The 22,622-nt window shown below is 38.3% G+C and overlaps 1 protein-coding gene across 1 annotated transcript in view; it reads right to left on the reverse strand.

Annotated features, from left to right (window-relative positions):
- Window positions 1–2,528: 2,528 nt before the first annotated feature.
- PIK3C2A (phosphatidylinositol-4-phosphate 3-kinase, catalytic subunit type 2 alpha) overlaps window positions 2,529–22,622 on the reverse strand; it is a 37,334-nt gene continuing 17,240 nt past the window's right edge. Inside the window, exons 9-32 of the mRNA XM_010142112.1 lie at window positions 21,920–21,962; window positions 21,619–21,832; window positions 21,417–21,539; window positions 19,771–19,938; window positions 17,378–17,486; window positions 16,743–16,885; window positions 15,932–16,120; window positions 15,414–15,507; window positions 15,067–15,161; window positions 14,579–14,759; window positions 13,886–13,990; window positions 12,766–12,858; window positions 12,314–12,443; window positions 10,767–10,903; window positions 9,948–10,117; window positions 8,685–8,841; window positions 8,157–8,266; window positions 7,179–7,386; window positions 4,736–4,860; window positions 4,214–4,331; window positions 4,042–4,123; window positions 3,510–3,619; window positions 3,167–3,292; window positions 2,529–2,711 (exon numbers count right to left, since the gene is read on the reverse strand). Of these exons, the coding sequence (XP_010140414.1) occupies window positions 2,529–2,711; window positions 3,167–3,292; window positions 3,510–3,619; window positions 4,042–4,123; window positions 4,214–4,331; window positions 4,736–4,860; window positions 7,179–7,386; window positions 8,157–8,266; window positions 8,685–8,841; window positions 9,948–10,117; window positions 10,767–10,903; window positions 12,314–12,443; window positions 12,766–12,858; window positions 13,886–13,990; window positions 14,579–14,759; window positions 15,067–15,161; window positions 15,414–15,507; window positions 15,932–16,120; window positions 16,743–16,885; window positions 17,378–17,486; window positions 19,771–19,938; window positions 21,417–21,539; window positions 21,619–21,832; window positions 21,920–21,962 (3,213 nt within the window). The remainder of the gene's footprint in view (window positions 2,712–3,166; window positions 3,293–3,509; window positions 3,620–4,041; window positions 4,124–4,213; window positions 4,332–4,735; window positions 4,861–7,178; window positions 7,387–8,156; window positions 8,267–8,684; window positions 8,842–9,947; window positions 10,118–10,766; window positions 10,904–12,313; window positions 12,444–12,765; window positions 12,859–13,885; window positions 13,991–14,578; window positions 14,760–15,066; window positions 15,162–15,413; window positions 15,508–15,931; window positions 16,121–16,742; window positions 16,886–17,377; window positions 17,487–19,770; window positions 19,939–21,416; window positions 21,540–21,618; window positions 21,833–21,919; window positions 21,963–22,622) is intronic.

The raw sequence follows: 22,622 nt of genomic DNA on the forward strand, positions 1-22,622 counted from the left end.
AGGCAGCTGCAGCCGGAGGAAGGCAGTAGTAACAATGTCAGTGCAGGGTCCTGGGTTCACAGCACAGGAGGAGGGCTCGGCGCAAGCTGTCTCCGAAACACCCAGCCAAGGCCCTCCCGTCTGGCTGCAGGTCACACATGGCATACAAGGTTTCTTCTTCTCATTAAACAAGACATAAAAAGCTGTTAAAACTGTTTTCGAGCTACTTAGTGCACTGGTAAATTGCACCCCCACTGAATATTCTCCGTTTCCACATCTATCTTTTTTGCATGTAGTACATTACAGTCGTATTGCAACAATCACTCCTTTCTTAACTGAGAACAGTGCAGAGGTGCATGGGGCTGCTCCTCCGTGTGAGGAGAGGCCAGAGCCCACAGACAAAATAAAATCCACCACGACATAAAGCTTCACCCAGTGACCGTTTGGAAAAGGAAGGGAAAGGCACAGAATGAGTTAGGCTATGAAGAAGATTAAATCAGAAGACAGGACGTGTGCTGACAATGATACAGTACTATATATTTTTTTCAGAGTCCGACAACTGCTCAAACTGCAAATCATTTTTTAAATGATTTTAGTTTATTTTTTATTTTGTGCTGTAAGACACTGTGCTTTAATAGCAAACTGCAAAAAAGGCAGTACATATTGCTTTCGGTTTATTTCACAACGGAACGTTTCACAAAAACAGTAGTCTACTTTCCTGTGTTTAAGTGACTTGTGATTCTAATGATGGAATGGAGTAAGTCTCAAAAGCATCAAGTGAGCAGGAAATATATCTAGTTAGTTACATAGTTCATTATTTACAGGCTATATACTAAATGAAAAATATGCAGAAGATGCCTAATAAAACTGGGATTTGTTAGCGCCCGTTAGTATCAGCCCAGTTTCTAACATTCAAGATATTCTTAGCTTTTTAGTGTAATAATTCCTACAAAATTGGACCGTGAATATTCTAGGCACCAAGAGATTCAAGTTTACGTCTCTCTTCTGTATTGAAGGGAGATTGGTCAGTAGCAGGGGAAGGAAAATCAGATTATGAAAGAGGTTTTTAGTGTTGGGTAGATAGAAGGCTTTCCCCATATTGTGTCTTTGTTCATAGTTGCATATTTTACTTTAAAATTTCACTCTAGTCATAGTCAGCGGTGATAGTACTAAAACTTAAAGCAAGACAGACTAAAGAAAAGTGTGCAGCTTCACTCCACAGCTTCGTTTAGACAGAACACGATCCTCCTCAACAGCGAGTTAAGGTGAATAAAAAGGCTACACCTGTAGGGCAGAAACACCTAATTAAATAACCAGTGGTATTAACGGGAGAGAGTGAGTGACATTGTACTCCACTGACACAGTAGAGTTCAACTCTAATATTCCTTGGAATTAATTAATTTTAGTGGAATTCATTCTTACTGGAGTAAGAAAAAGTTATTGCTGTGAACTGTTAAAGTGACGAAGTTCCCCTCTGAAGGCTCTGTGAACACACCTCATCTCTGGCCTGCAACTCATCCAGCAGTTGTGCCTTCACCGGGAGGTACAGCTGCAAATGTCCCTTTGGGTTTAGTGTTTGAATCTGTTCCACATGTAATCACTGCGGTATTTAAAAGTTCTGGAAATTAAGACCTGTGAAAACACTGAGAAACTGGGCACTTCTCCTACAGCACCACATTCAGCCAGTCTTCATTCAGGTTTTGGAGATCATGCGTAGAAGATGGGGTAGAAAAAAATTTACGTAAGTTGTGCTGTGAAGATCAGCATAAGTGATGTTATTTGTCAGTAACACATCTCAGGAAAGGACTTCCAATAGGACCTGCAAAGTATCAAATATAAGAACATCTCCTCTTTTTAAGGAGCTGAAAGTTAACATGTATACATATTTAAACACCAGAAATGAGGTATAAGAGAAGCATTTGAATTATAAGGCACCATTATTTACAACTTCCATTATTGGCACTCACTCCAGGAAGTCTTAGAGAAGCATGGAACTGGGATTAAATGCAACACTAAGGAATTTTTCCAGCCCTTCAACCTTCATTTCTACAGGTGTGTGTGAAGCCACCGAAGTTTTATCCATTGCTGCTTCTGTGATGTCTAGTTAGTAGTGGAATGTAATCCTAAAATATGTCATTTCTTTGATGTTCTCCAGCATCATACCATAGATGATGCTACCTGTGTTACAAAACAGGTAACAAAAATTAAAACCAAAAATGCACTATATCCACAGGCCTAACGACTAACTTATGGTTTAACCAACCAGCATGGTCAAACTGTTCATCTCACTGTCATGGGTGGCTTAAAAACCCCTTCTTTTACCCACGACTCTAAACCATTTACAGTGATGCTTTGATAACATTGCATAAGCATAAACCAGGTTTTCCAGAAATCCTCCAAATTAGGCTACGTGAATGTTGATCCAACCATATCTGTTGAAATGCAGATTCTCTCGTGTTTTAGGGTGGACAACGTATCTTCAAGAAGGAAGATGCACGAAGTACAAGGGAATCCAGTTGTTCTGGTCTGACTCAGGTGTAGATACGAGTTCACAGATAGGGTACAGCAGTCAGTCGATACCAGCTAACAGTCTCCTTGCTCAAGTTGAACTCCTTTAGTGAGAGTGTAATTCCACCCAAGAAAAAGTTCTCACGTAACGACTCTGCACTGAGCACACTTAGCTGAAGTTCTCTCTGTTTCAGAGTGTCCATGCTGTAGCCACTGTACACAAGCTAGAAAGGAAGCAGTCAAGAATGCTGTGGTTACTCAGCTGTGGTTACACAGAGTGAGTGCCCTTTCCTCTCACTGCCCAGCCACAGTCTCAGCGGCTCATTATGACCATTCGGCTGCCTGTTTCTCAGAGGACGGGCTGACGTACATCCATATTTTATTTTGTGCTCCCAATGTTAAGTGTTTACAAGGACCAGTCTTTCTCCCCATCACCTCTGAGAGTCAGCAGTCTGAGAAACTTCCGCTTACTTGTAATAGTACTCTGAACTACTCAGTTGCTTTGGGGTTTTTTAGGGTTTGTTTGTTTTGTTGTTTTTTAAACAGGGTACAAAGTTTTTTGAACAAGTTCCTTTTCCATTTATGCATCTTTGCAGATTTTTTTAGGCAATATCCTAATTACTGCTTAGACTAAGAGACAATAGCAAACCACAGAGTTACTACATAAATTTTAACTTGCCATTTCATTGAAAGTTGGATTTCTTGTCTTCCGGGAGATTTTGGTTTTGCGTTTGGATGTTTTGTGCATATCTGGAAGTAAGTATGTTTTTACGTAGGGATTTGGATCTGCACCATCTTCTGTAACCTACAATCCAAAATCAACGTAAGTTAGAAAACTAGTGCATACCTGTTTGAATATTTACTTTCAAGTATCTAGACTTCGCAATCAAGCTAACCAAAAGCGCTGGAAAATTTGGAGGAAGAGAGATGATAGTTTCACCATTCCTGCATCAATCTAGGTCAAGAAGGTAACTGACAAAATGGAAACAGTTTTTGGCAGTGAGCGCAGTTTCTCTACTTACCAGGTCTTTAATGTGCATCACCATGATAAAGAGAGTGCTATTTCTGTATGATATGGATAGCTTCACTTCTCCTCCCACTTTGCCTGAGGTAGGACTTGATGGACTTGCATCTGAAAAAAAAACCCCAACAATTATTTCCTCTGTACTATCTGTGCCTTTTCATCTGTGTTACCCTGACTTATAAATGGGGAAAAAATACAAGCCTGAGACCAAGTTCAGTTTCTGATTTTATTTGTAGTTCCCAAATAAGAGGGCAAAGCTACAGGTTGTAAAGATTTTTCCATTCTTTTGTAAGAAGCAGCTTGCAAGTCTAGAGTAAAAACTTGAATATATTGTTGAAATTTTTTGGTATGTTTTTATTTCCTTGAAACTGTATGCAAGCACATTTGGAAAGACAGCGACACAAAGTTTGCAATGAGGGAAAACTACAGTTGATTAAAAAAGATTTAGAAACCCAAAACACAAACACCAGATTGTAAAGGTGTCATACTATAGTCTCCAATTTAAAACCACCCCCCAAAACATTACCTACCTGTAGGTTTGGCTATTCCATCTATTCCTTCCACTTTCTCATCACGAAGTAATGGATGGAAGAAAGTATAAACAAGATCACACTAAATTGGGAAGAAATGTTGTATATTAGTTAAAGCAAGCACCAAAATCTGAAAACTTGCATTGGATTTGCTTAAATTACTTGAACTCACTTCTGCCACCTCTGAAGAACTGTTCATCAAACTCTGTATGTAGCTGTTGAGCTCCACTTTTCTTTTAGCTGCTACATCTTTTATATGTGTTCTTCCCAGAACCATCTTATTAGGAAAGCTACAAGGGCAGAACAAGAGAGAGCTTCCAGTTCATTTCTCTGAAGTAAGTACAGCTCAATTTCATTGTCATTTCCATCCTGAAGTGCTGATATCCTTTTTTTTTTTTTTTAATGTCAATGAAGAGTGACAACACAGCATGCTAATAAGTAATGACATCAGAAAAAGGCAAGGAAACATTTCTGGGTAGTTGTTATAGTTAGTGATACAACACATAGACTAAAGACACTGAGTTGCTGCTCCTTAGAATGTAGAGACAACAGTTTTCTCCCTCAACTGCCAACTCTGAGGTCTAGTTTGCCCCTCAGCAGTTTTGTCTCCATGTCAAGCTGTTTCATCCTCTGCCCATCTGGGAGCAGTTTTGTGGCTTTCATTCTAACAGCAAAGAGTGAGTTAGGAACATACCCTGGTAACTTCCAAAGAGGAAAGAGAATGCCAAGTTTGTTGTGGAGCTCCTGGAACTCATCAAACGTTCGGAAGACAAATGTTGGCTCAACTTGCCCTTCTCTCAAAACTCTCACTACATAGATCTGCCCAAATCACAAAAAAAAAAAAAACAACAAATTAAAAGCAGTAACGACATTAGAGAACTAACTTCCCGATATATATTTCTTAAGAATTAACCCTTCCTGCTATGGTAATGCTTCTCCTGCATACATATCCCAGTAACAGTGTCTGCATTTTATAGTAGAGTTAGAATATAAAGAGCCCTGCTGTAATGCAAAGTAACAGCACACGATCTTCCGATAACACAGACCCACATCTGACGGGGGGGCTAAAGGTAGTTAAGGCCAAGCTGCCCGCCTTTTCCCTTTTAAGCCTCATTGTAAGTTCATACTCCGTAGCAGGTGTGCAAAATGTAACACATCACTGAAGGATTACATCTAGACCTGTATCTGTGGGGCCAGAACTTCCAAAATTTATCAAGTGTGCATGTGGGGGAAAAGAATGCCTCATCTTTTTCAATCTAATTTTCTCAAGGTTCTAAAGGAGTCCACTTCCAAAGGGAAATTTTTGGTGGGGAGATGCAAGTATACTGCATTATATAAAAAGAATTTATAAAAACACTGGGGGTGCATTCCCAGGATGCAGTTATTCACGTTATTATGAAAGGGAAATGAAGGTTGAAAAACTTCACAGAAAATTCAATTCAATGGACTCATTCTATGGGCAGATGAGCTAAATGTGTAGTTTAACAATGTGCAACTGGGAAAAGGTTCCAAATCTACACAGAAGGAGACTACTGAAGTGCTCAAATACATTTATAATACATGATTCAGTACAAAGCTATTCTTCACTTCTAGCAACATCCAGCTTTGTTCTACCTTCCCTAGATGGCGTCTTACTAGATCTAGTCATTTACAACAAATACAACTTGGAAAGAGGTGTACGCTTAAATGTATCAATAGAGCTCAGTTTTTAAACAACCTGAGGAAAATGCAACTTGAGGTGACTATTCTAGGCCAGCAAACAGAAGCAGAGGTAAAAAACATAAACTGAAGATGGTTGCACACCCACACAGGAATACAAATATTGATATACAGGACTTAAAAAGTGTAATCCAGGTCTGTCAAAATCCTGAGGGCAAACTCTAACACTTGCTTCCTGCAGCATGACTGACTAGGAGTGTGGATGCATTAACACAGCAAGTGATGCTTTTACTTAAGAAGTGCAAATTCAGCTTTAATGGAAGGTCAGAACAAAACCACAAAGTGTTTGACTTGTGATTCCTCATCAGGAGGGAGTCGTTTTACAGAAGGCGGCTACATAAGCACAGGAACAGGGATCAAACCCTCATTTTTTAAAATCATCTCCACCAACTCTACTTTCTGCTTCCTTCTAGATCCTTTTCAAAAAGTGTCTTCATTTTGAAGAACATTGTTGGATGCTAAAAATACCAGCCCATACTCTAGCACTCCTGTGGTTGGTTTACCCTGGCCAGCAGCTAAGCTCCCACACAGCTGCTTGCTCACTCCCACCCCCTCACCAGTGGGACAGGGGAGAGAATCAGAGCAAAAGCGAGAACACCTGTGGGTTGAAATACAGTTCTTGGGAAGGGATGTGACGCAAAGACAACCTCTCATCACCTCCCACAAGCAGACCTTGGAAGCCAACATCATCCCACCCCAGCTTTCTTCCTCTACCCCCAGTTTCTGCTGCTGAGCACGACATTGTAAGCTATGGAGTATCTATTTGGCCAGTTTGGGTCAGCCATCCCTGCCGTGTCCCTTCCCAACTCCAAGCACGCTCAGTCTACTCTCTCCAGGGTGGGCAGGGGCAAAGTGGAAGAAAATGAGAAAGCCTTGAGACTGCACAAGCTCTGTTCAAAAACAGCCAAACCAACACTGTGTTCTCAACATAGTCTTAGTTAAACATCCAAAACACAGCACTGTGCTGCTATGAAGAAAGGTAACTCCATCCCAGCAGAGCCAATGTGACCCTGTTCTCCTCCAGGAAGTGAGCAAGCAGGCCCATTCCCACCTAGATTTCAGTTACAGATTTTCCTTTTACTTCCAAGTTATCCAGAGTGGGGCTTAGATTTGGGTGTCGCCATTGGTGTGGGTTTCTAGGCTGCCATTACAGTCAATACAGTCAGACTTCAGAAAACTCTACAGCCTCTCCTAAATCTTACTAAATGAGTATCTATAAGTATCTATAGCTGCTTTTACTAAATCTCTGCCAATAAAGGGAATCTAGCTGTCCACCTCAAAGCAAGCTACTTAAGGGAAGTCTCCCCTGGACTAATTCTCTGTGACTAAGTACTGAACTTATGGCAAGAAGGAGAATGCATCTTGTGGAAGAAAACGAACAGTTTCTTCACTGAGTGGAACAGATTCCACATACTTACATAATGTTTATCTGGGTTATATCTCTTCTGATATGTAAACACAGACACTTGTTTGATTCTGCCATCTTGTTTAAGAGAGTATGTCTTAGCAGAAAATGAGAGGATGGGTTCATCATTAGAAGGTAGACCTGAGAAACGCAGCTGAGCCAAATTGTGAATGAAGAAATTAAACTTTGTGGCAACACTTCCCAGACTGGACTCAATCAACCTAGAAAATAAACAATGTCAACTACTAGACCACATGTTAGAACACACAAAAGTAGTTCTGTCAATGAATCAGACTGAACTCTTAGGAAAAATACAAACCAATTTCTTACTGACAGAAACAGTTTTTACATTAGAAGTCATCAATGGGCTACATAAATATCATCGTATCAGCATTGAATAGAAGACTCAGTATACAAACTTTGGAACAGGTGGCTAAGCAGTGAAGTCTTTCCAGAATTAGTAAAGAAGCTACATGCACAGTACTGCTGTTTCCCCCATATATTTTAAATGAAGCACAGTTACATATTTTGTAATCCATAGCAACAACTCAATTGTACTATATACACCTCACACACACTTGCTACACTGGAGCATCCTCCCTCCCTCCCTCCCCAGTGTTCAAAAGCACTTCTTGGAAGGGAGAACTTCTTTACATGCGTTACAAGGTTCCCGTTATACGCACCGCTATTAAGCAATTTAGGGTGCATTCAAAACACGTCTCAAACAGCCAAACAGAATTACCTGCTCTCAGTATTTCAAACCGAATTTTTGCACAAGGGTACTTTTATATGGAAAGAATTTTAGCACAAGCATTAATCTTACATGAAACTGATCTTATTTATTTAGTTCACCTGTTAACTGATATTTTATGATTGTACAGTGTAACTACTCCTCTTCTACAGACAAATCTGAGAATATCCTTTGTATATTTCATAACAGAAAGCTCTCATTAAGAGAATGTAGGTATTTTAGTTTTCACTTATCTGGTACCTTGTAAAGAAAATGGTAGCTTCTGCATCTGTTGTTTGGGGCTGGAGAGCATCCTGGACATACTTCAAGTCCTGAACCCCGCTTAGTTCTGGCAACCCAGAGGACAGCATCTGCGGGAATTTACAGTTTTAATGCAATAAAACAAATATAATTTTACATTGACATGATTAAAACTCTCAGACCATCAAACTAATTTGAAGCTGTGCTAACTTCTAAATGTTAACAGCAATAGCCAACAATTACAATTAACAGTGAATCCCTTCACCATTTCTGCTGAGTTAAAAGCAGTTAAATTGCAGTGTCATTTATGGTATCTTCTTAGTTTTAAATTCTCAGAAAACAGGCAGGTAGTACAAAAAGCTTAAAAGAAAAATCCAAATACAACCTTCCTAAAGAGTGTTTCTAATGTTTCTGTCTTTTAAAAGCATGCCTTAGAAGTTTCTGCAGCATAAAAAGCTGCATTGAAAACAACCCAACATGAGAGATCTATCAAGTTTCAGTTAAATTCAATAAAATTAATAACATTACCAATGAAAGTAGGTTAAGGAAGAGGTTTGCATGTTTTCTTATCAAATTGTAGGCTTGACAACAGAGATCCACGAACAACTGAAAGCGAATAGTGGGTTTTTCACCACCATTAATGACATAAGCCATATCCGATGTTAGCACAAACGGAGCTCGATCTCTGTTCAAAAAGCACAGAATTCAGAAGTCAATGATAAGGTCTATTCACTCTGTCATATGCTCCCTCCTTCCCTCCATTCCCACCCCCAGTAATGATATTAAATAATTCATTAGTGCCATTTAACTTCTTTGGGCTGGGTTCAGCTGCTTAGTGCTGTCTCAGATTCCCAGCACATTCACATGGTACTGGACCTACAGCAGCCCTCCTGGAGGAACACTTGGAGAAGAGGTTACCTCACAATACCTTCCCTCCCTCATTTCTGGAAGCCCTAACACTCTAAATCAAACATAATGACTATATCATCACCTGACTAAAACATAACTCCCCTGTCCTGGATATAGATTCTCTTCCCCTACACAGAGGAGTGGTAAATAGAAACTTGTTGTTCACTCTTTTCTGTAATGTTGACATTCACCACTGATTTTAAGCACTGTTTTCATTTGTTTCACTGAGATATTCAGATGACTTCAAGGTTCTGGCACTCCATTTCTCATTTATGGATAAAGTTTACCAATCAATCATGCAATACATAACTGCATGAATATAGCTAAAAAGGTGAAATTACACTACAGTTTTATCCAATATTCCTGGAAAGAATATGACATCAAGACTCGTGTTAGACATAAGGCTCCCAAATAACAATACAAAGATGTATTAATCCTTTCCTGTACCGAAATATTTGTCTTTTGTAACTATGGTAAAGAAATTCCCATTGATATTTGCCAAGTACAAAGCTCTCAAGGAACAAATGCAGTTTGGAAGCGCTGAAGTTAAACGATGTTTGGGAGACCATACTCCTTATTTCAATCCACCAGTAGCTAGAATGGTGATTTTACTGGAAAGCTATGCCTTAAGCTTTGACTTAAAACAGTTCCAGAGATCAGAATACGGAAATAGGAAGCTGGAGCCTTTTCAAAATTAATTCTATACAGGCAAGTCTGCATGTGTTTTAGAAACACTCTGGATAAATTGGAAGATAGTGGCTTCATAACGAGAACAGCAGCTAATGGGCATTTAAAAGTTAATGCTTAGAATTACAATGCTTACAAAAACATACCAAAATTCCCCCCACTTCATTATCTACATTGCTAGGCTACAGAAAATACCTTTTAAAGCTACCAAACATTTGTGCATGACCCAAAAATTTTCCAAAGTCAATGTGAAACATATGCCCTGTGTTTCGGAGCATTATGTTGTCATTGTGGCGGTCACAAATTCCCAACACATAAGTAGCTACACAGCATCCTGCACAAGAGTAAATGAAGTTTTCTGAAGCCTGAAAGGGAGAGAGAAGAAAGTGAGATGAGATCAAATATCAGTGGGAAAACAGCATTCGCACATTCAGCAGTTTATCTTGACAAGGGTAAAATCCAAGCCCGACAAGACAGGCCCTAAAGTCTGCTTGTTTCCAGAACAGTGTGCTTCAGACCAATAGCTTTGCAATTAGCTTTAGATATCACACTTCCCAGCAAAAACAGTTGTTTTGTTTTTTAAGTAAAAGAAAAGCAGAGTTGAGGACAACTCACAAAAAGAAAAATATTTTAGCAGAGAAAAGGGTACAAAGACTTATCTTTCCAATGTATTACAGCGTTGTGGCCAAAAGTAAACCTTGTATTTTTTGAATCCCATGAGCTTGCATGAAGCGAGACCACTGCTCCTACACCACAATTAAGAGCAGCCATCATTCCTCTCTATCTTAATTTTTTTTCTATATCCCTTAAAAACTCCTGATGTGAATCCTGAGAATCCATTGGCTCCTTTTTAGCTGTAAGTTTTCCTATACTTTTTCGAGTATAGGAAAAAAAATTAAGTTTCCCAAAGATATATACCAAAAATTTCAATGGAGGGGCTGGAATAAGAATTTAATGAAATAGTATTTATCCTTTAAAAGATCTTCAAAAAGAACAACACTGAAAAAAACTTACCTTTTCATATTCCTCCTCTGTAGGATTATACTTCCGCAACCATTCCGCCAGAGGCTTGTCTTTAAAAGAACCTGTCACTCCGTATTCCACTTGAATTTTCCTCAGTGTATCTGAAGCAGGAACAAGCTCTACCATGCCTTTATAGGAAATAACAAAGTGTATTTAACCGTCTCCTTAAGTTAAGTGCTGTGTTTTCATTGTTCCAGCAGAAACATACCATGAAACACACATGTAGCAATCCAAGTTAGGCTGACTTCACTGCCATTAGTTATGGCTGTTAGAGGGCATGTATGAATTATAGCTTGAACAATTGCTTTCTACTACGTAAGCTACAAGCAATAGGCAAAATATAAGCAATAACTGCAAAAATCCGTTGATGCTGACGTTTCCTATACACTGACAGTTAAGTAATCTAGTAACTTGAACTGCAGTCAGGTGTTGACACAGCCCAGCCTGCTGCTCCAGACACGGGGCAGTGGGCTTTACAGGCAGCCTTCTTCTGGAGATACCATTGACTAAAAATACTTCTATAGCTAAATCACGAAAGGAAAACATGAACGGAATTTCACTTCTATCTTGGCAAGAGCTACTAAAGGCAAATTTTCAATTTACATCCATTTCTCTTTATTTTTTTTAGAAATACTAATATTAGCAGCAACAACACAAAAAAGTAACGTGCTATCCAATTAAGTCATCATTCAAAGCAGGAACAAGCAATCTGTCTCTCTAAAACCCAAGTTTTACATAAAACAAAGCTTTTTGTTTTGTTTTGCCAACCCAAATTTCCAATGTTTCCACATATTTAAGAGTTTTCATCATGTTGTCCTAGCATCTGACTGAAGAAATATTCATGTTATTTTTATCCTCTTAAAGATCTCATGGTTCCTATTGGCTAGTTCTAGAGAATTAGTGAAAACTAGCAAAAAGCATGCTGAAGGTGCAGAGTGGTTTTTACACTCAAACTTAGAGTTCTGTGACCTAGTTTCAAACCTAAAGGACAGCCTCATACTCCCAAGGAACTTTTACCAGCATATGACACTAATCCTGGAGGACAGTATGTGTGTTTGTGAGGTATTTTCAATTTTTCTTCTTTTTGCATGTTTCAGTACATGAAGGATACTCCCTCACTCAACTGCAGCAGATTCCAAATACTTTAGAATTTCAGTTTTGACTTGAATACTTGCTCTCACCATAACTAAACTTTCAGAATCAGGATTGCCGCAGCGCTGTTATTTCCTACGTTGCCGCATGCTCATTAAGAGAAAACTTGGCATTTATCATTTACTTGTTTGCGCCCCTGCTGATTGGCAGCAGAACATGTAAGAATCTCAGGACTCAAGAGAAGAAACATTTAAACGCGACTCAGCCATTGGAAAATTTGGAACCATTTAACTTGCTATACTCTTGAGTACCGAGTCCCTTGTGTGGAAGGCTTATGGCTTTCTACGGTTTCTTGGGCCTGTCTCTGCACAGAGATTTTTCACTATCAGTGTGTTAAGAAATTGAAACGGGGAGCAAAGATTACAGGTAGCGTTATGGTTTTGCACCTCGGTCTTTTCCAGTTGAGAGACACTTGAAGATGACCATCCGTAGATCCAGTCCCTCCTGCAGCCAGATCTTATCCATAATCTTAATCATCTGTAAAGCCAGCATATCTTGTCGCAGATCTTCTCCAACCTGAAATGGAAATAAGGGTTAACTGGAGACATAATATGCTTTCAGCAAAACTAAACTTCACAGATTTTAATTGCTTTACATTTCTAGGAAGTGAAATGTACTACTACTTAATTCCTCATAGCTATGCACTTAAAAAGAGAGGCTACAGTGAGCTTTCGTGTGCAGTAGACTTACATTTTACAGCTTGTTCAGACATTTCTAGATACGCAAGAGCAAACTCACAAAATAACTAAGCTTATTGATCTATGCTAAAGTTAACTGAGAACATTGAAATAGTGATTATTACTCAACTTTTTTTCTCCAATACATACACAAGGCCTACCTTAAACATAACATTAATTTCTTCTCCCAGAGGGTCTGCATTTATCAGGGCAACTTTCAGTGGTACTGCATTGGAGCTGAAGAAAGAACAGGCCTACAAGTAGATTTAGTGTTAATAGTCAAAAAGGACTATTGCAGCTAGCCCAGAAAACGAGACATTCTGACACCAAGCAGGTTCGTCACACAATGTGCCTATTCAGACTCCTAACATGCGATTGTGGCGAATACGTGCTTCCTTCGAATAAAGAGCCCTTTGGCTGTTATTTGCTGAATTCTTGTACAAAAGCCAAGAGTGCTGCACAGTGATGTTTTATACATTTTGAAGGGAAGAATGAATAAAACATGGCTAAATATTTTATCAGCAGCATTTCAAAACCTAATAGATATTATAAAAAACCCCCACATCTGCATGTTTCACATTATTTTCTCTTTTACCTGCTTTACTCATGATTTACATGCAGTAGAGAAGGAAAGCAAGACAAACTGTCTCTCCACACAAGATTAAATCCAGTGCACAGACCTTTAGGATCTCAGTCACGCATGATGATATAATCAAGATTATGGTTGAACAGATATTGTGAAATCTTGCAGAGTTCTGGAAAAATAATTCACCTGCTTTTCCTACATTATTACTTGCTGTGCCTTCACAATAAAAACAAGCTACTGTCTGCCTCCCTGGATTCAGAGCATCTCCTGGACACAACCAGTCAGAGGGAGTTTCACCTATTTCACAGTCTACTCACTGTTTGAGCTTTATAGTCTTGCTCAATTTTCTCTTCTCATTACTACTGCAAACAGGACTTTTTCATGCACTTTGAGACCCCTGCTGTACCGTGATCAGGACTGTTGGTCTCAAACGAGATAGGGTCTAAAGAAGTAAGTTATTACAAACATATTTTTTTAATACAACTACCTTCACTGGTTTTACACAAGTATTTGTATAAATTTTGTCTTTGTTCAGTTAATTTCACTGCACTGTTCAATCTGAATATTAATTAAAATCTTCCCCCCAGTGTACAGAGCTTTTAAGCACCTCAACTGATTTTTTTTTTCCTATTTGTAAAAGCTCTACCTGTATGTAATCTTTACAAAAAGATTTTGAAACTCTGAATGTACATTACCTTAATATTGAGCTCTTTTGCCACAAGACTGGGATTGAGAGGCAAACGGCATTTGTTCTTCAGGAAAAATAACTGCACACGTTCCATACCATTTTGCAAGGCAACCTGCAGGCAAAGAAAAAAAAAAAATTCAGCTGACATTTTCCTAACTGAAGCATCTATAGAAAACTTATGGACAAAGGTATCCTGAAGCGAATGTTTTAACCCCTCAGTGCCAGAGAAATTCTAACTGCTCTTTTAGCTATTAAAACCACATCAGCTTAGCAGTACAACACCAGTATCACACCACTTTGTGGGTTTGGTTTTTTTTTTTTGACTGAACCAGATGATAGCATCCCACTCTATCAAACTCTAAGTTCATGTTATTAGCATATAAACAGATATCCCATCCTTTTGCATAATTCTTCTAGCATTACCAGGTTTAAATCCAATTCCAGTTCATTGTACATAGAAACCATTCTCCTTGCTTACACTATCTGCTGACACAATCTTATTTTTAAGATGACAACAAATTTGACAAAACCATCAACTTAAGCCAGTACCTTGTTAAAATGCAGAGAATAGATTTATAGATCCTCCTATATCCTATATATAACATTCTATTGAACTTGGACTAACAAGCCAGTTGAGTGGATTGTTTTCAGGGTATAGTCAGTCTAATCTTCCTAAAGAATACTAAAAATATACACACACCTGCCGAGCAGATCCACTTGTTTGCTTTACTCTTTCTGCTACCATTCCAAAAAGCTGCACCAGCCTGGTCTGCTTCTCAAGCTCTTCTCTCAGCCTTTTTCCACAGACTGAAAGAAAAGCTCCTAGAATTTGCTCATATCTTACACCAAACTTTGTATCATACAGTGTATCCTTAAGAAGCCTGAAATAAAAGGATTTAAGTTAAATTTTCCTAAAGAAAATACTGCAAACAACTCAATAGTAAGACACAAAAATTTTTTTATGAATCATTACTACAGATCTCCAAAGCTACCGGCACATAGGACATAAAAGGAAAGACGTTTGTGCCTCATAGATGTCTGTTTTCTCAATTAAAAAAAAAAAAAAAACAGGCTGTCATTTTGTGTCCTCTCCATTCATAACATTCATTGTTATGAACTATGACAGTAAGAACAAACATTATTTCCTGGAAATATTAAACACAAACCATGGAACAAAAACCACCTTACCAGTACAGGTAGTGTGCTATTCGGATGTTTCCCAGTGCCCGGGCCAAAAGAAATTTGACAAGAGCACTGTCAAGGTAGGTTTCATACTTCAATGCCTAAATACAAAGAAAATTAAATAAATCAGGTCTGGATTTAATTTCAGATGAACACCGAGATTTTATGACTAATGCACTGACAGAATCACATGAATCCATAGCACAGTCACAGGGTGATTATTTACTCCAATTGTTTTCCACACCATACATTATGGTTATTAAGTAGAGAGGCATGCAATTGCACTTCTCCTACTAGTAATCAGAGCAGGAAAAAAAAAGATTTCAAACCTCAGTACAGACAAAAAGTCTCACCTGCACAAACTGAGGGAGGAAATCTGTTAACTCATCATCACTCAGTGTCTCTATCCAGTTCACAGCTGTATTTCGTACTTCCTGATCAGCAAACCTAGAGAGACACCACAAATCCACATTGTTTGTTCATGAAGGGATATTTTTTTTTCTTTTTTGAGATCAGCTGGGTGCAAAAGAATCAATATAAAGTCTTTAATAGGATCTACAATTTTGAGGCCTTTCATTACCGATGTGTGTTTAGGACAAGCACACTAATCTCAACACTTCGGTCTGGATAGCTTGGCTGTTTAGTTTGCTCTCCTGTCGCAAATTATATGTCAGAATCCTAACTACTACATGACTTGGCCGAGCCTACATGAATAAAGTAAGCACATGTTCTACAAAATGTTAAGAAAATTTGCTACAAGAAATTCATTCATATTTTCCACAAAAATGCTATTCAGAATCTCCTCCAGAAAAAATGTCATTCAATGCACAAGACACACACAAGCAGAACTTATCCACGTTGTTTTTCTTACTTTGAATCAAGTAGTTCCAGTGCAACTAAGGGTGATAAAGGAGGCCACTGCTGGAGTAATGAATAGATTTCTGGAAGACTTGCCCAGTCCCAGTGAGGGGCACTGACCAATATTTTTGGTAGGCTACTAGTATGGCTATAACAATAATGTCTCTTCTCCCACAAAAATTCTTTATCTTCTTTCAATAGCCTGCAGACAAAAGCATTTCAGTTTATAATGCACATTACAGACCATCACCAGAATAACCCTCATGCTACTGGTCACTGCATAGGTTCAGATAATTTAACACACAAAATGAATGAAATTAAAATGGCCATTTCCTACACAAAAGGCAAAAGGAGAAGTAAAGTAAAACCTCAAACATTATGAAAACGTTCAAAGTTATAATTTGGACAGGACAAAAATAAGTTTTAGTATAATCTGAAATAAATGTTAATGTTAGTTTGGTGCAGATGAGTAGGAAAGCCTTCCAGAAGAGCTTCCCAGGCGTATGAACAGCCACTGCTGAAACTGCCATTGCTCCCTCTAACTAAAGAACTGCCAAGCAGGAACAGGCACATGTAACAGGCAGCCAAAGCAGTAGCAGTCTTGTGACAGGAGATTATGACACTGGCCTTGGAAAGCACAAGTAAATTCACTGAATCATCACCAGTATTTCACAAGTTTAATTCAATCTCTTGTTTAACTCTCCATAGGTCTTCAAAATACACTAGAACCATTTTAAAGAAACTTAAGAATAAACAAGCACTCCAGACCCTAGCCACAAATTGTCCTGTACAAAGAGACCATAGCTGAAAAGAGCTGAACATACCCAATAGTGTTACTCTTTGAGAGAATGGCGAGGAGACGTTCTCTCAATCGTTTTTCTAACGTTTCCATGGAATGATGCACAGTAGTCTTTGCAGCTTGAGGAATTTTATATTCAATATCAAATGCATGGGATGGGAAGTCAATCTAAAAAAAAAAAAGATGATGCAAGTCCTTAAGAACAGTACTAACCATTGTTTTGCACTGCTAAGCCAGGCCTAACAATTTCTCTCTTCCAAGAGAAATTTTGACTCTGAATTTAGAATGAGAGGTTCTTATGTTCGGGAAAGAAACTGGAATTGTGATTGTTTGGGTCGAGACAACTCACATCTTAGCACACATTTCCACAGATTGCTTTCCAAAGATGTTCTCCCCCAGTACTGACAGCACACACGACCAAGGCGTCGCCAACTTCCTCTTTCAAGACAGTGATTCAGTAACTGGCCTGTATGCGCTTAGGGCAGCTTTCCAGCCTTTGCTCTTGATGCTCAGTGATCCCTATTCTGTGCTGGCCTTCCAATAGAACTTCGCAAAATTTACACTCTCCCCAAAGTGTTAATTGATCTCCCACCCACATAAGAGTTAAAGTCACAATATTCAAACAAAACATAGTCAGATAAAGTTAGAATTATACATAACCTGCAATACTATTCTTTCCATATTTCCTTTCTTACTGGCCATCCCTGCCGCATGATGTGAATGTGATGAGGTCCAGAGTTGCAAGAGCTTTGTCCCACAAGTTAACAATCTGAGGAAAAAAGCATGAACAGGTATTAGTGTTGCAGTCTGTTTACTTCAACAAGGTATTAGTCATCAAAATACTATCTGGAGAAGACCAATGGTCACTAGGAGGAAACAATTCCCAAGTATTACTGTAGTACAGGAGGATAGTTCAAACCACCACGTATCTGTTTCTACTGCAGAGATAAGAAAATATCTTGTGGTATTTCAACATTGATGATTGGAAAAGAGCACAAGAAATCGAACTGTGATGGCCAAGCTATCACAGGTCAGAGCTTAAAAAAGGGAATTATGATCATCAAGTGTCATATGAATTTATTTCTTTCAGTGGATGTCTTCTGCCCTTTTAAGTCCTTCAAAATGCTGCATAAAACTTGTAGGTGGAAAAGGCAATGGAAAAAGTTCAGTGCTGGCACAGCTGATGGAGATAAATTAAGTGCTCCCCATTTCTTACGGCAGACAAGGAACACTTTTGCCTCTGAGGAATAAACTGAACATTTGCTCCTTCTTACCCTCTCAGAAAAAAGGAATAGGCGTATGAATATTACAGACATCGCCATTTGCTTGGCCCTTCCACATTACTAGATCCTGCAAGCACATATCAGATGACATTTGTATTTGTCATTTATTCCCAACATTAACACTGTTTCCAGCTGTAGTAAGGCACAAGTGAAGATACTTCATAAACCCGTTAAATGCTGAATGTTTGTTAGGCACAGAAAATTTCTATGAGTCTTTAAAAATCAAAATACAGTTGCCAAAGACAGCCTAAAAGCCAAGCCTTTAGTATATTTCGAAAGCTGTTTTAGGGTTTATATGTGTTTCACAGAATTGTTCTTCCTATGTAAAGATTGATTAACTGGAAGTTTATGATGCCAACAAAAATTACTAAATCATGCCAGTAAAGCATAGCTGAACAGCTTGTTCTCTTTAATAATTCTTCTTGAAGGAAGCCCAGTTCAAGCTAGAACTATTTTAAACTAAACTATATTAAACTAAACTATTACGTTTAACAGTTGTTAATTATCTCTCAGGTTCGGGGTTTTTTTTTTAAATAAAAACACCTCTGAATCAAAAGGAATAATTTCAGAATATCCTGGAATTTCTATCATTCAAACAGGCTTATGGAAGAAATTACTTATTTTTCCTATCTATGAAAATACACCTGTATTTTAAAATATATCTAAATTTTAAAACAGTGTTTTGGTTATCTTGCTGGCTTATATTACCACTCTATTATCAGACTTAGGAATTTTGAAACGTTTTTGTTTTTTTTTTTTTTAGAAAAAAAATCAATATATCCAAAATTCTCAGCTTTGGCTCCTGCATATGTAAACTTATTAAACATACAGCATTGAGTATTTTGCAGTCAAAGCAGACTCTGAATAATAATAGTACTTAAAAATTTTCCAGACCTCAAATTAAAGGTCTTTTCTTCCTAAAAATTTGAGCCATCACCGTATCTTGCTCTATACACAGGACTGGGTGAAGATAAGAGCTATTCTTTCCTATCTTAAGAGAGTTTTAAGGCAAAAGTGCTTCTTTCCTGGTGACATGATGGAAGCATAGCACATTGTTTACCTGCTGACAAGATTCTGGTTTCTTTTTGTATTGCACTAGACACTATTCCTGCCGAAAACAAGGTTTGTTGTAAGCACCTTCTTTTGTAAGTTGCATTCTCTATCACCACAGCTCATGAACTGACCAAGAACTGGCTGTTTCCACTTCATGAGCTAAAATAAACTGCCTCTAACCAATATACTGTATTTTTTGATCTTCGAATCCGACTTCAGAACTCATGAAATGCCACCTACCAAGACCACAGTCCTTCAGAAAGGAGCCCACCAATCCAGTAGACAGCAAGACCTGCAGATCCTTTAACTGGATTTGAATTACAGGGTAGTACCTGAATGTCGGTGGATCCCTCAAACCACAGCTTGAGTTCTGCTCACATACTCCACTGCTGCATACTTTCAAATGTGGCCTCTTTTGGCCCACATTACTACGAAGATTTCCTGCAAATAAAACTACTTTCGTCCAAATGATATTCAACTTCCTCTAGTGGATAAGTTTTTTCAGCCCATTAGATGGAAACTACTACACGGGACTGCGTTTTGTACCCTATTTAGCTGAAGGTATTATTTCTGTAACAATATAGTTTATGATTTTCATCTTTATCATGGCTTACAACATTCAGTGGCAGAGAAGCAGCTTCTATAGTTACAGGAGTGGAGTAAGCTTTATACAGAGTAAATAATATTAATCATCTTTCCAAGATATTGGATACATACCGTCTAAAATCAAAAAGAGGTAGAGAAACTTGACCCAAAATTTCTGGGCCCTTTCTCTGTTTATTTGAGTCAGGAGAACTCCCACTATTTTGATTTAATATTCCAAACAAAGTCAGACATAAGACTGATTCCAAAGGCAGCTGTGAAATCTGGATGGGGAAAATTATTCTGCAAAATAAAAGTATTAAAAATAAGTCAGAGGAAAGACAGTTGTTAGTAAGTTACAGGCTTATCCATATAATCTGTTAATGCCTCTTGGTTTCAAAAAGTTAACACTGAAGAACAAGTGTTACATTTCCATGCAATTATATGTCACGCCACTATCTCCCATACCAATAGTTTCCAAAACCTGCTAAATTACACTTCTGCACTGTAGCCAGATTTGGAACTACCCCTTTTAATCTTTGTCTATTAAATCACACTCCTTACACAGAACCGCACTGTCCAGCAGAACCAGTCTTCCCACTCTACTCACTACGAGGACAGGCACAATTCCACGTTAGCCACCTCCTAATCTCTCAGCTTGAGAGTCAGCTGACAATAGTTTCCCATCCAAATGAAGGGCTCTATTAATAACTACTGAAAGCTAAATTCAAATGGTACAAAACGAGCACCCGTAAAGCAAGCAACCCCAGTGCGCAAGTCAGACTCAGATTTTTGTTTATACTGGCTTTATTGCTTGAAATGTTAAGTCTGATTTTCTGAAACACACCAAAATATCGTTCTAAAAGTTATCACAGAATATTACTAAGCCAGTTACAGTATAAACCACTACAACTATATTAAGCAGTCTTTAAACAGTCTAACACATCTTTCACTGGAACACACTCGTACTTGCTACAAAATTAATCCTTTGCATCATCAGAACAAAAAAGAAAAGGCAGCTGGAGCACTCTCTGAAGGCAGGTATTCTAGAACCTGAAATGCTCATGCCTGATCTGAAATAATTTGTCACTGTGGACTTCCAGGGTATTCCTCAGGGTCTATCTCTGACCCTTAAAAACCATTAGGAAACTAGACAGAGGGCAACGTGGAGCTCACCCGATGCTCCCCTTATGGCAGGCTCCCTGATAACCATTATTTGGAAAAGAGTAAGCTGTGCATAGGCATGAAATGTATTTTCCCCTTGCAGTTACCAGGTATCATCCACCATTCTCCCCTTACTTCTTCTTGGCACAACTTTCATTCCTCCTTTATATTCTGCAAAAAGTAGCTCAAACCAGACATTCTCATATGCTACAGACAGATACTCTTAAGCACTTACACATCTGCTCTCTTTATAGGAATAATCCTAAAGCAGATATTTAAATTCAGATACAAAGCTGTTACAATGTAACACTGCTTATAAGCAAGCTTTATTCACACTTCTTTAAGCAGCACAGGCTTTTCCCATTACAAAGAATGCTATGACCTTCCCAACTCCCTATAATTGTGTCCTATAAACATCGGCACAAGGCACTTGTCCAGCATCTCCATTCCTACTTTCAAAATTAGTAGAGTGAAATACGATTTGGAAAAATATTTGATTTTGGTCAGTAAGGCTCACACGTTCTTTCAACACTTCAAATGGAATCAGAAGCAGCTAGCTAGGTAGATACTAGCTGAAACAAAGTATTCTATTGATTTAACATGCTGAAGTCACTTACAGTTCATCCCATTTAATCAAGTAGAAAAAGTTCTTGTACGTGCCAACCTTCTTGGACTGGACAGGTTTAAACAGATCTTTTCCATTATGGGTTAGAGAACAAATCAAGTAGTATTTTTCATAACTGGACAAGGAAAAGAAAGTAAATTAATCAACAACAAAATCTGTAAAAGGAATAATTTTACAATTAATAAATTACTCACTTTGATACCCAACTAGGAGAAATTCCATGTGCAGCAAATATTGTGAACTGGAGATGTTCTGTGGCAGTCCACGCTTCCTTGGTACTCTTACTATCTTTTGGAGAAACTGTTGCAGAACTGCTGTATAAATTCACATGGAGTTGCAGAAGGGCTTCAACTGCTCTTGTTAACTGGTCTATGCTCACTTTCAGAGGGTTTTCAGGCTGCAGAGAACCTAAATTATAATTTATCTTTAACGCATATCTTTCTAAAACAGCCACCTGAAAGCAGTTTTTAAATAAAACTGAAGAACTTTACTCACCAGATGAGCTCTTGCTGGAGTCATCACCACATTTTAAGGATACCTACACAGTAAAGTTAGAGCAAATTTCAGTACCAAGAAACCCACAGGAATTCTCCATTGCTCTTAAGTATCTTGTACAGAAATTATGTAACATACGAATTAGGCCCAAATTTGGGTTTATATAACACACCTTTTTCCTCAGAGTTCCTCAAGAGTTAACTAACAGCATCACAATTTTGATACTATGCAGCAACTGTTCACTAGGTTCAAAAGCTCATGTTTTGTCAAGACAAAACTATTTTGACACTCTTTATAAATACTTCAAAGACACAAATCAAGTAGTATTTTTCATAACTGGACAAGTTTAAACAAACAAAAATATCTATAAACGGATAAAACTACCACAGTACACTGGAATATTGCTCAGGATATTCTAAATTCTCTGACCACAGATAAAACTCGGTCAGGGCTGTTGTGGAGGAAAGCAGAAGCTGTTTTCTCTGCCTCAGTAATTTAAGTCCATTTTGTTTGTGACATTTGTTATCTTTTGTAGGCAGAGTTACTACAAATTTACTGAATTAAAAAAACATAGAACAACTGAAACTGAACAGTAAGTACTGTGGCTTCACACTGTCTGCTTCTCGGTCTGCTAAAACGGAAGTCTAAACATGACACAGCATTACAGCAACATCTAATCTCAGCAAGGACACTGCTGAAACAA

Source organism: Buceros rhinoceros, unplaced genomic scaffold (assembly GCF_000710305.1).
Source record: "Buceros rhinoceros silvestris isolate BGI_N320 unplaced genomic scaffold, ASM71030v1 scaffold31948, whole genome shotgun sequence".
Classification (NCBI taxonomy): Eukaryota; Metazoa; Chordata; class Aves; order Bucerotiformes; family Bucerotidae; genus Buceros; species Buceros rhinoceros.